The sequence below is a fragment of the Alligator sinensis genome, unplaced genomic scaffold (genome assembly GCF_000455745.1).
Source record: "Alligator sinensis unplaced genomic scaffold, ASM45574v1 scaffold118_1, whole genome shotgun sequence".
NCBI lineage: Eukaryota > Metazoa > Chordata > Crocodylia > Alligatoridae > Alligator > Alligator sinensis.
Window position 1 is genome coordinate 4299623 of NW_005841850.1, and position 12191 is coordinate 4311813.

A 12191-nucleotide genomic window follows, 5' to 3' on the forward strand; every position below is an offset into this window, starting at 1 on the left:
AAAATAACATGGTCAACACTTGACAAACGAGACACATGTACATCATTTTGCTCTTTCAGTTAAAATTGTTATCAAGGAGAGCCCCCTGTTTCCCTGCCACGCATTTGTAGTGACTAGTTAGATAGGTAGACAGAATTGCTCAAGTTGCTATGATAATTATATCTTTATGCAAACCACGTTGTGCTATACTAGCTTGTGTAAAGACTTAAGCCACATGTTAAATGCCTGCTGTCTTGCCTACAGGCAGCAGCCTTTTTCCACAAATCACTTTGTGAACCCCTTGACAGCATGATTCTTTGGACAATTTTGCTTAACTCAAACTTTGCTTTATTCTACTGGCACCTATAACTGTCTGCACAAATATATCTTTTAAAACGCATGATGTTCCTGGATGGATTCATGCTTGTTCACTACTTCTTAGAGCAATACAAAGACATTGGCCTCATTCGTTTGGCATATCTCCCAAGGGCCTTATGATTAATGTAATGCAAAATCTCAATACCATTCTACACCTCTTCCTTGAAGATAACAGTTAGTACAATCACTACTTGTGCAAAACTGAAAGCTGCCAACATACAATTAATCAGGTCTTAGGGCCCTTTAGGCTGTAACATTTTGGCTGACTTACCTACAAGACTTCTCAACACATACTACCAAAGAAGCCAGTATTGTTGAAATATGAAGCAAATAACTTGTTTTAGATATAACTTAATGATTAGTTAGAGAGATCCTGTTGATTAACTAGGCAACTTGAACATGAAGTACTGCAAATAGTTTTGCCCAGGCTATTTAAAAAAAAAAAAAAAAAAGGCAATCAAAGGCCCTTACAATGGCCAAGTCTGTTACACAATACTTGTTTGCTTTAATTTTTCTAAAAATTAGTTCTAAAAGGTGTCAGTTACTTAAATTGTACCTTTTGGGGTAAAGCGTCCACACCTGAGAATAGGCTGGTGATCCAGGCCGACCTTGACAGGCTTAGGAAATGGGCGGATAAAAACCCGATGACATTCAATATGGAAAAATGCAAGATCTCTTACCTCAGGAGAAAAAACCCGCATCATGCTTTTAGGCTCGGCAGTGCTATGCTTGCTAGCACCATGATCGAAAGGGACTTGGGGACCATAATCTACCACATGAATACGATCCACCAATGCAATGTTGCAGCTGGTAAAGCAAAAAAACCTCTGGCTTGCATCCATAGATGCTTCTCAAGCAAATCCCAGGATGTCATCCCCTCCCGCTCTACTCGGCCTTGGTGAGGCCGCAGCTGGAGTGAGTACCGCATCCAATTCTGGGCTCCACAATTTAAAAAGGCTGTGGAAAAGCTTGAGAGAGTCCAGAGGAGAGCCACGTGTATAATTGGGGGACAAGAGAACAGGCCTTATGATGAGAGGCTGAGAGCTATGGGACCCTTCAGCCTGGAAAAGTGCAGACTCAGGGGTGACCTAGTGGCTGCCTATTAAGTACATCAGGATCTGGGGGAACGTCTATTCGCCAGAGCGCCCTGAGGGATGACAAGGTCAAACGGTCACAAACTCCTCCAAGACTATTTTAGGCTGGACATAAGATTTCATGGATTTCATAGACATTAGGGGCTGGGAGGGACCTCATGAGATCATGGGGACCAGCCCCCCTGCCATAGGCAAGAAGTCAGCTGGGATCAAGGAACCCCAGCAAGAAATAAATCCAAAGGAAAAATGCCTTTACTGCCCGAGCCCCCAAGACCTGGAATAGACTGCCTCCAGCGGTGGTGCAAGCACCTGCTCTGGACTCTTAAGAAACATTTAAACGCCTATCTTGCTGGGACCCTTTGACCCTAGCTGACTTCCTGCCCCTGGGCAGGGGGCTGGACTCGATCTTCTGAGGTCCCTTCCAGCCCTAATGTCTATGAAATGTATTTGATACAGCATCATAGAAGTTACCTCCATTAAAAAAATATTTAGGCCTAAAGCCTACAGAATAGAAGAAAAAAGGAAGGGGTGTTTTCTTCATAACAAGTGTTTGGTTGCACCTAGCTCAGTAGTGCCCAGCTGCAGCCCATGAGAGCCTCTGACTTAACAACAGGGAACTAAAGATGAGGTGAACAGGGTGTGATGGTGCTAACAGTATGTTACTTGTTCAGTACAGTTGCCCAAAGTCCTTTGAAAGTTAAGAGACTGCAGTTTACCTAGCTGTTGAAGTTAGCCTGCCTCTCAGTGTGGAAAAACAGAATAGCACCTGCTTGTATCTTTAAAGGGTTAGTAGGTACAGGTTATGCCAGGGGTGCCGTTATCTGCGGATGTATAAAACGCATTATACTCCGTATTTTCTATTCCTTCGCTACAACCAAGTTGCATGTTTTCCCTCGCTTGCTGGGTGTGGTGAATACAGTTTCTTTGCTTACATTGACAACTTGACTTAAGGTGAATGTTTTGAATTTTGACTCATGTACATCTCCCCTATTTAAATACTTTTCTTCCAGGTGGGCTGGTACATTCCCTGTCTTTGCCAACAGCAGGAAGAAGCAACTGAAAGACTTATACTTATTTTTTTGGTTCATTCATTCTCACACACCACAAAAGCCACTGTTTCCACACATGGAAGGACACAGTCAGAGCTTCAGCAAAGGTGTAATAATCAAGCCATGGTTGACTGTACCGTCTTCAAGTTGCAGTTTGGATAGTTGCTTGTAAATCAAATGCTTATGAGCATGAAATCCTGGCTTTGACCTCAATGGGGACCTGTTTTCAGTCCCTGGGAGCCAGATCCTCAGTGGATATAAATCAGCATGGTTGTTCCAAAGGCTTAACACCAGCAGAGGACATGGCCCAGCATTACATTTTAGCTTAGAAAAGGTGTTTTTAAAAATGTAAAGGCCCATTAAAAATGAAGGGCTTTCTAATGGAAACACTTCAGTTAAATAACATCAGAAAGGCACGTGCCAAATGTATCCTCGTATCCTATTTGAGCTGCTGGCGATACTGGAACATTCAGTAAAACCAAAACCATCTGTTCATTGCACAGTGGTTTTCCCAGTTTTATATTATGCTTTATTTGAGTCATAAAATATCTTGAGATCATTGAAATGTGTATTCTTCGATTTATCATTTTATATAATACAGTTCCTGTCAGTGCTCTCCCTTCTCTCTTGGTGCCAGCCAGGTAAGATTTCTGTTCAATAGTTTTGTTCGTTATCTCGATAATGGAAGAATGGTACAACTGCTGCACAATAAATAAAAAATATATATTACTGTACCTGGATCTTTTACTATAGTAACTTCCCGTTCAAAAGTGAAATAACTTGTGCTCTGTGATGTTATTCAAATCTATTAATAAGTTTTTAAGTGTATGGTGAAGAAAAGAACAAAACTGGCAAAACCTCGGAAGTGTCTTGGTACTAGTGCTGACATTTGTTCATTCAACTTCAAGAACCAAGTTATTTAAAGCAGTCTAGAAGATTTAGACCCAGCATCTGCTCCTGGTCCCTAGATCTTTGCAAAAAACATAAATCCTTCTGCAGAAAGAAGTTCATCAGAGGTACAGCAGAAAGTGTAAGGCTTGTTAGCGATTTAGACTCAGCCAGGAGGACTAACGAATTATAAGAATGTGATCATGAGTAGCTGCATATTAAAACTTAATAGCATCTTCTCAAAACCACTGCCAGTTCTGCTTCTAACCCAAAACTTATAGGTAAAATTATTTTTCTAAACTTAGCTCTTCAACCTACTAAAACCTGTGTTGCATTGCTGGAGGATGGTGTGCATACAGCCAGTGGGATCTTTTAATACCAACTCAAAACAGTGGGTTTTTCCCCCTTATCAAGTATTTTGGGTTCTTGCACAATAGCTCAAAGTGCAAGTAAAGTAAAGTATGTGTACGGCAGTCTAAATATTTCTATTGGTAAGATGACTGGCCCTTTAAATTGTGAGCCAAGTGGAGGCAACCCAGCCTGCCGTACAGCCAATCCAAGGAGGAGGAAGATGGGATATTGCAGGAGGGCAGCTGCTCCTCCCACTGCTGTTGCAAGGAGGACATGGCTGCTGCAACTCGCTTCTTGGAATGGGTTTTTGCCCTGTATTTTCTCAGCCATATCCCCGTCACTTTACTGATAGACATGCAAATTCTTCTGCCTGCAAGTAGCATCTACCCGCAGAAGGTAAGCAGCTGATGCCGAGGGCCTCTCAATGCAGTGACTGTGTGCGCTGCTCCGGGCAAGATCTATGGGGATGGACAGATAGGAGGGACTTGAAATAGAATTAATTCTGCGCCAGGGTTTGAACCACAATAACTTGGACTAGACTTTAGCTTAATCCACCTGATCTTGTGGCATCTTTAGGACAAATGTCATCTCCCGTTCCCTATACCATTATGTTTCATTGTCTGTTTGTTCACCGAGTGAATGCTGTAACAGCACTGAGCTCACGTGGCACTAAGTCTGCAGGGTGGCGTTGGGATTAGCCGTGTTGGAGCAATGTTGTAGCCGCGATGGTCCAGGATGTATGAAACGGGCAAGGGTTTTGTGGGTGATGCCTTTTTATTGTGGGCCAACTGCATGCTTAGGAAAAACTTAGACAAGCTTTTGAATGGAGTGCACTCCACTGGGTTTTAGGTTTATTCATTTACACTAATCGGCTGGATAACAAACTAATTAAAAGGAGAAATCTATGTACATTTATTTCTTCTGCCGTTTGAAAGGATGTCGTCAGTTTAAAACCGGAAACACCTGCAAAACTTCTCTTGCTTTTGCTACTTTCATAGCATAGTCAGTTATTACCAAAAGTTGTTCTATCCTGGAAGTACTTGAACCACCTGGGTGACACAATATCATTTCTATACATGTTATACTAAGTGTCTTAAAAGGCTATTATGGTATGTCAAAAGGCTATTATAGTATGTCAAAGACACGGGAAGCAATATAGCAGGAGACCATAACTGTCGCTTGCTTAATATGAGTTTTAATTTCTGTTGAATAACTTGCAGCAAGTGTGCCGTGGGGAGAAAAAGCTGGCTGCTATATATTAGAGCCAGTCACATTTTGTATGAACAACCAAAGTATAATATGTCTCTCTTGATTTGAACCCTTCCCCCCCCCCCCCCCCCCCAACAAAAACAAAAAGCCATGCCTGGTACCTCAAGGTACGTAGAAAAAACATTTAAAGCTGTGTTTATGGCTGAATCGCTGATTCTCCCCCCCCAAAAAAAAAATCATTGTTATAGTGGTTTGATCAGTAGCATGGAGTACAATGCATATGATCAGTAATCTATCGTTAGTTTAGATGGACCTCACTTCATTAGCATAATCTATTGGACTTGTTCTGTTATGTGGGTGTGAGGAGTTGTAGCTTACACTTAATGACTTAATTTTGGCCTTCTTTCCAGCTAGTAGGATTACTCAATTATCACGTCCATATTTAATATATAGCTAGCAAATCTAAATGGACTTTGAGCTCAAAGCCATGTTTGAATTTACTTTTCTGGCATTTAGACCAATTTATCTAGTTAGCTGATGGTGCAAAACATCACTGGTCAGATATGACGTGTACTTTGGCACCTGACGCTACAGTTAGAGGCCTAAAGGAATTTGCAAGAGGAATTTGGTGTCTAATGGAGTTAGACACCAAACTCTTATTGACTTCATGGCACCTGCTAAGTCTTGTGAAGCTATCTGTATCTAAAAATGCCTAAATACTGGTGCATTTCTGATCCACTTTGGCCATATAGAGCAAGGTCAGGAATAAAAACATCCTTTCTCTATCTGCTAAACCTGCCTTGTTCCATAGGTGAAAGACGACAGATCAGGAGCAGTCTGTGGCTGTTTACTTTGGAGAGGCTGTACTTAAGGTGGTCTTGATAATCTCACAAACAGAAAAAGTGCTGCTGAATTCACTGTGCATTTTAAAGGAGTGCATTCACCATGTTTAGGAACTTAACACCTGTTAATACTGGCAGTTGAACAAGTGAAGATTTATATACAAAGATGAAACTGTGTTGCTGAAAGTGTTAACTATAAAAGTTTTAATGTGCTGTTTGTGTTTGCTTTAAGCTGACGGAGATGTTAAAATGGTATATGGAAAGCTTTAAAGATGCCATGATGCTGGAGTCTCCTGAATGGTTTAGGACATTTGTTTATTGTGAAGCCTTCCTCCAGTTGCCTTTCTTTCCCTTTGCAGCATATGCGTTCTTCAAAGGTTGGTATACAAGGAATGGAAGAACAATATTTTGCATACCGTTTTCTTTTTAAAATGTGACTATATGGTACAGAGAGGCTTTGACTTGAGCCATTATAAATATGTATTGTGGGGTCCTACTTCAATAAAAGATTTCCTAACTACGCAGTGCAGACTAGGAAACAAATTGACTTAATATGCAAAGAGATATGTACCTCCCTTTTGCTTTTCCAGCATGGGACAATAGATCTCATTTTCATTTCAAAGCTCTTTATTATCAGTGGAAATCCTAGATTTCTATGTAATGGTCGGTGGGGAGAGAACAGATGGTCATAGACAGCTCGGGTAACTTTTCAAGTTAACGAATTAATTTTCTTCACCTGTAAATTGGGGATAAAGAGGATACACGCCATCAGCGCAGGGTTTCTCATGGTTGCTTAGCCTAGTGCGTAGAGAGTGCGAGTGAGCTCTAAAGTCAAGTGTGTACGTGTCGATATTGGGAAATGGTTAATCCGCTTGCTCTGATGCTTTCATGAAATCTCAGGACTCCTTTGTGCATTCTTTCTAACCACTCACTGAGGCAGGTATTGGTAGGGTTTGCGGTGTTAGTCTTCTACTTTAAAAAACCTCAAGATTCAGTTTTTCACTAGATCTGGTATTCATTGCAACTGGGATTCATGCTGTTCTGGATTACAGATTTGTTTGTTGAAAAGTTATTGACTTACTGCCCTTTGTTTGAAAAAAAAAAAAAATATTAATATGCATCACTTCTGTCTCTAATACAGGTGGGTGTAAATGGATACGGACGCCTGCAATTATCTACTCCACTCATGTAGCTACAACTCTGTTGCCTTGCCTTGCCCACATCCTCTTTCACGACTTCTCAGAATCAAAGCAGGGTCCTCAGACCCAGCAGGAGCGCCTCACCCTCGTGTCTGTATACATCCCCTATTTGCTGATCCCACTCCTGGTTCTGTTTACCATGCTATACAGCCCCCAATACAACCAGGTGGAGAAAAAGAAAAAGAAATAAAGAGAGTAGATTGAAACAACCATAGTTGTCTGGTTTTTAGCCTTTTTAATTCAGCGGGAAGAGTGCCCACCTAACAAGTCTGTCTACCGCGCAAGTCTTTCTGTGAAATCCCTGAAGTGGGATTATTTGCTGTTTCAGGCATGGAAATACATAGAAGTCGCTGATTTAGCATCCCATTGGGCATCTCAGGGGAATGACCTGAAGTAACAGGGAGGCTTCTGGGAGGTGGCATTTGAAGTAATGCTGTGATTTAGACTTTGAAGCTGCAGCAAACAGCATTCGGTCTCTTGTGACCTAGTTCTAAATCTCTAAAGGAAAATGTTAAATGCATATAGTGAGAAGACTGTTCAGTCATTGCAAGTGTGTTTGTATACAGTCTTCTGTGTAGTGGTGGTTTAAACTGAAGACCATTTCCCATACCTGGTTGCTTAAAGTTAGGCAGAAGGCAGAGTAGACACACAGTTGCACAGCTGGCTACCTCTGTCTCTCACTAAAATGATGCACAAAGATACACGTGTAATCATTTAAACTGTTTTATTTCAGATGCCTGTAACTTCTGCTAATCTACATGAGATTTGTGGGTAGTCAGCAGTTTTGGAAGTCAGCCTATTTCTATTTAGGATCTAAATACACTCTTGGAATTACCTTTAAACATCCAGGTTTGAAAATTTCAGCAGAACCCATTTATAGTTAACACCAATTCTCAGTTCTGGTTTGGTGTTTGAGAGAGCTGTTATTCACGAACTGCTCTTCCCCGCCCCCCCCCCCAAAAAACCCAAAACAAAAAACCCCCAAAAACCATAGGTGGTAATTGATTCTCTTCTGATCGCTTCACACAAGTTAAGAATTGAAGCCTTTTTTACTATAGCCCCCAGGAAATTGTTAGATGTGGCAATCCAGTGAGCTAGTTAAATAAGTCTAAGGAAGACGATGTTTTAAAATTCCAAATCTACAAATTAGATGAACTGTAGCAGCTGATTCTGACATCCAGAGGCAATATAAAAACAAAGAAAGCAATGTCTAAAAACAATAATTTATTTTTCCGATTTATCTGAAAGTACCGTACATTTCAAAAGGTAAGGGAGTCACGTAGCAGCAGCAGTATTTATTTGAATTCAAACTACTGACCATACCAAACTTTTGAAAAAGTAGTGAAAGGCTAGAAGTGGTCTTCTTTACATCTGGGGAAAAACCTTTCTTATTGCCATTTTGTTTGAGTTCATATAGATTTAGAAAAAGCTTTTTCCTTTGTACAAACCATTTTGCTCATTCATACACAATGCAAAACTGCATATTTTTAGAATTATTAGTATACTGGAATGGTAAAGTTTTCCAAGGTCGTTGCTGTTTGGTCTCCAAATCCTTTATTTCTGAAAAATGAACTGGTCGATGAATTCATTCTGGTCAGCTTCTATTTTACATAGGGTCTCGTACTCTACTCGATATCTGAAAGAGAGAGAGGTTAAAATGTTGTTTTTAGTCCCCCCCCGTGATTTAAGCGACTAAGTTCCATTTCCAAGAGTGACTTAAGCCTTTTGGGGTAGAGGGAAATCAGTATGCTTTAGGCTCCTACGTCACTTTGAAAATAGAATTTAGCTATCTAAATGACTTAGGCCTTGCACCACTGAGAAGATCAATGCTGAACTACCTTTAAAAAAAAGTGAGCAAACCAAACACTGAAGGACAGTTTTCCTAGCCTGCCCTCAGCTGGCCACCAGTTTATCAGGAATGCAAGACCTGGCTTCGTTTTAGCCACTGGCCAAACTGCTGAAGAGGGACTGAACTAAAATCCAAAGCCCTGGACAATGCTCCCTTGTAGACAGGCGTGCACATATTAAGATTAAGCATTTAACTTGCACAATCACAGCAGAATTCACAAACTGAATAAATCATGTTTGTTACAGTATTATCTTTCAAAAGATCAAATCAGACTTCCAGAGAGAGCTCTCAATCTTGGCTTCATGTACGCACAAACTTACCTTTCCAATTGCATTTTCTTCTCAGTTATTAAAGCCTGAAGCTGCTGTTGCTGTGCTTCCCTTTGCTTAGCTATAGACTTTAGCAAATTTCGGGCACCAATTGCCTATAGAAACAAGATTGCTTTTTAGCAAAGGAATTTTATCATTAATGTTTTGCTACTGTCATTTCCAGCTGGACAATTTTCAGGTCCTTTTAAAACACTTGGGCACTGAGAAGAGTAACATCTTCATAGGATTTCCTCTTCAAACCTAAGATTTGCCACGATAACTGACCCACACATAGTATATGGCAAAGCAGGATAGATGCTAAGAGAGTTTGTGGTACAGACAGAGTCCCTACAAATCTATCATCTTTGTAGCTGTGAAATGTCATGCACAATGTGCATTTCTGTGGATCAGAGGCTTGCTAGTTTTGCACAGACATTAGTGAACTGGTAGTGGCATCCTACCAAGTTAGGTAATAACACCGCTTTCCTGTCAGGGGAAGCTAACTCTACCATTACTGGTAATTTGGCCAAGCCACAGAGAGGGCAGAGTGGCAAAGCCTTGTCTAGAAATATTACAGGATCATTGATCACTGGTACAAGGGAAGGACAGGTAAGCAGAGAGGTGACCGCTAATTCCGATTTGCGCCCCCCCAAAATCAAGATGACAATACATTTGCTTATCATACTAAATATTTCTAAATTAACCTATAAAATGTACAGATGGGTGATGTGTCTGTCTACGTATGCATCAACAATGGAGTTCACAAAAGGAGCTATCATTAGTGTGTATGTAAATGCTTTTTTCTCTAATCAACCTCTTCCTTCTGCCAACTCCCTTCAATGACGATGCTCTCCCTGGTGACACTTTCTGAATGATGCCGCACGTACAAAATTCGGGTCCTTTGGAACAAATTAGCGGAAGAAAGAAACTGATTAGAAAGCATGTTTACCTGCACACGTGCCAACAACCAGTAGGGCTGGGATAATGCAAATACAAGAGCGATGTGACACTATAATGAGCGTGCTTGTCAGAATCTGTCAATGGTTCTTTATACACCTTGATAAGGGGAGACCTGGCTGTCACTGCAGAGATCCTGCACGCACCACCATCTGCAACTGTCTATTTCAGATGGATTGCTACAGATTGCTTTGAATGTGAAATAAGGGGGGGGCAGTGTTTACTTGCAGAGGCAGAGGATAGCATTAGATGATAATTGCACAGTACCTTCATCTTCTCGCTTTCAGCTGCTTTTGCTAGTTGATCAACAAGTTCAATTAAGCTACCCACTATTTTTTGAAACTCTGCAATTTCTGGGGAGGGGAAAAAAAAAAGAGAGAAATTGCTGTTATACCAAATGCATCCATCAACGTGATACCAGTGTTGTAGTCTGATAGACTTTGAGTGCTTTGTTTTTTAAACTGGGATTACTTTGTGCTTGACAGAAACAACGCGCACACAGATTGCATCAGGAACAGGACTGTTCTGTGGTTTTTCTTGTTACTCAAACCGGGTGCTATTTCTTCTACTATGATGCGTGCTTCTGTCTTCTGACTTGTTTTATCTCTGGATTTAAATAAAGCCCTTTGTTGGCTTCTTTAGCAAGTGAAGTGTCCTAACATACAATATCACAATAAAGCCCCGCGGGAAAATAATCCTTTCAAAAGACAAAGCTGGGCTTCCACCTACAAAAAACCATTCCTTTTCCTTGCGTGAGACCAGATGCATTTGCTGTATGTGCTGTGAGCTGGAAATGTCACAATAAATAATACTTCATGGGAACTTTGCCTTGATTTAGTCTTTAACCGAAAGCAATTGAGCAGTCAGGATTTGCAAGGAGAAGTCGCCTTACACAGGTGTATGCATGCCATTCACACGGCTGCGGTAGCAAACAGAAAGCAATGCTATCTGCAGCCAAGCCATTGCCTACACTAATGAATTCACTTCAGAAAACATCTCCATAAATAATAGGTCAAATATTGCTGGGGGGGGAGAGGGGAAGTTGACATCGACCTCTTATATCTATGCTGGACGGGAGCTTGGCGATGAGAAGCTCAGGATTGGATCACGTTTCTTTTCCGGGTTTCCCTCGCTTTATGCGGGTTGTGTATGTGCAAATTTGCTCTTAGGCAACGACCCTTTTTATCCCAAAAATTCATTATATGCAAGGTAAATTCACTCTTATGTGATTGGTGCAGCGGAAGCCCACAGCCCCCTGCTTTGTGCAGTGCATTGTGGGAGTGACAGCATAGGCAGAGGAAGAAGAAATTATTTGCGGGGGCTGAGGTGGCCGGCGGCTCCCCGGGAGCCGCGAGCCATGAAGCCACTGCCCCGGGAGCGCCACGTCACTACAGTCGAGGCCCTGGAACGTATCCATGCTTGTTACATCGTAAAGTGGGTCCCCTTGATGCGAATTCGAGTCGCGCGCCGCTTTCCAGGAACGCGCGTCCCGCATCAAGTGAGGGAAACCTAAACTCAGTGCTTGTGAGGCACGAATTCGAGTTACAGACGTTTTCCAGGAACTTGCCTACCGCATCGAGCGAGGGAAACCTACACGTGCAACTTGTTTTTGCTTGTAAGGCACGTGTACACGGCACGAATTTGAGTTACGCACCGCTTTCCAGCAACGCGTGTACCGCATCGAGGGAAACTCGTCGGTGCTTGTGAGACACGTGTGTGCGGCACGAATTCGAGTCTCAGACGTTTTCCAGCCACGCGCGTACTGCATCGAGCGCGGGAAACCCGCGCGCGCAACTGGTCGGTGCCCGTACCCCCTTCCCCCGAGGGGCCAGGCTCGGAGTGACCCCCTGCCCTGGGGAACATGGGTCAGCCCGGCCCTGCTGACTCAGCACACGTGGGGGGCCCCATCCGGGGGGGCACTCACTGTCCACGAAGGCCTTGCACTCCTCCCGCAGCTCCGCCGTCTGCTGCGCCACGCCCGGCTCCAGCACCCGCAGCTTGTTGAGCTCGTCGAAGTGCAGCCCCGCGCCGCCCAGCAGCTCCCGGGCCATGGCTGCCGCCTGCGCCCAGGGGCCTCAGTCTACCCCC

The 12191-nt window shown here is 42.5% G+C and overlaps 2 protein-coding genes across 5 annotated transcripts; one reads left to right on the plus strand and one right to left on the minus strand.

Moving 5' to 3' along the window:
* Positions 1-3979: 3979 nt before the first annotated feature.
* Positions 3980-7199, plus strand: TMEM97 (transmembrane protein 97). The gene is made up of 3 exons (XM_006016097.3): positions 3980-4135; positions 6023-6167; positions 6932-7199. The coding sequence occupies exons 1-3, from the start codon at positions 4013-4015 to the stop codon at positions 7177-7179; spliced, it is 516 nt and encodes a 171-aa protein (XP_006016159.1). The 5' UTR covers positions 3980-4012; the 3' UTR covers positions 7180-7199.
* A 994-nt stretch (positions 7200-8193) lies between these two features.
* Positions 8194-12191, minus strand: IFT20 (intraflagellar transport 20). 4 transcript variants are annotated; one of them, XR_003095383.1, is made up of 5 exons: positions 12028-12191; positions 10371-10456; positions 9961-10045; positions 9159-9262; positions 8588-8625 (listed from the first exon to the last, which is right to left on the minus strand). XR_003095383.1 is itself a non-coding variant. In XM_006016098.3 (4 exons), the coding sequence occupies exons 1-4, from the start codon at positions 12152-12154 to the stop codon at positions 8544-8546; spliced, it is 399 nt and encodes a 132-aa protein (XP_006016160.1). In that variant the 5' UTR covers positions 12155-12191; the 3' UTR covers positions 8194-8543. The 4 variants fall into 4 exon arrangements, 3 of the variants coding, with proteins under 3 accessions (XP_006016160.1, XP_006016162.1, XP_006016161.1); XM_006016098.3 differs by lacking the exon at positions 9961-10045 and having other exon boundaries at positions 8194-8625; XM_006016100.3 differs by lacking the exons at positions 9159-9262; positions 9961-10045 and having other exon boundaries at positions 8194-8625.

What these genes read in the sequence shown, in the direction of transcription:
- TMEM97 (XM_006016097.3), top strand. Translation starts at nt 4,013, where the DNA reads ATGGCTGCTGCAACTCGCTTCTTGGAATGGGTTTTTGCCCTGTATTTT. An exon ending in GTAGCATCTACCCGCAGAAG is followed by an intron (nt 4,136 to 6,022) that starts GTAAGCAGCTGA and finishes GTTTGCTTTAAG; the next exon opens with CTGACGGAGATGTTAAAATG. An exon ending in AGCATATGCGTTCTTCAAAG is followed by an intron (nt 6,168 to 6,931) that starts GTTGGTATACAA and finishes TCTCTAATACAG; the next exon opens with GTGGGTGTAAATGGATACGG.
- IFT20 (XM_006016098.3), bottom strand. Translation starts at nt 12,154, where the DNA reads ATGGCCCGGGAGCTGCTGGGCGGCGCGGGGCTGCACTTCGACGAGCTC. An exon ending in GTGCAAGGCCTTCGTGGACA is followed by an intron (nt 10,457 to 12,027) that starts GTGAGTGCCCCC and finishes TCCCCTCCCCAG; the next exon opens with AAATTGCAGAGTTTCAAAAA. An exon ending in AAGAAAATGCAATTGGAAAG is followed by an intron (nt 8,626 to 9,158) that starts GTAAGTTTGTGC and finishes TCTCTCTTTCAG; the next exon opens with ATATCGAGTAGAGTACGAGA.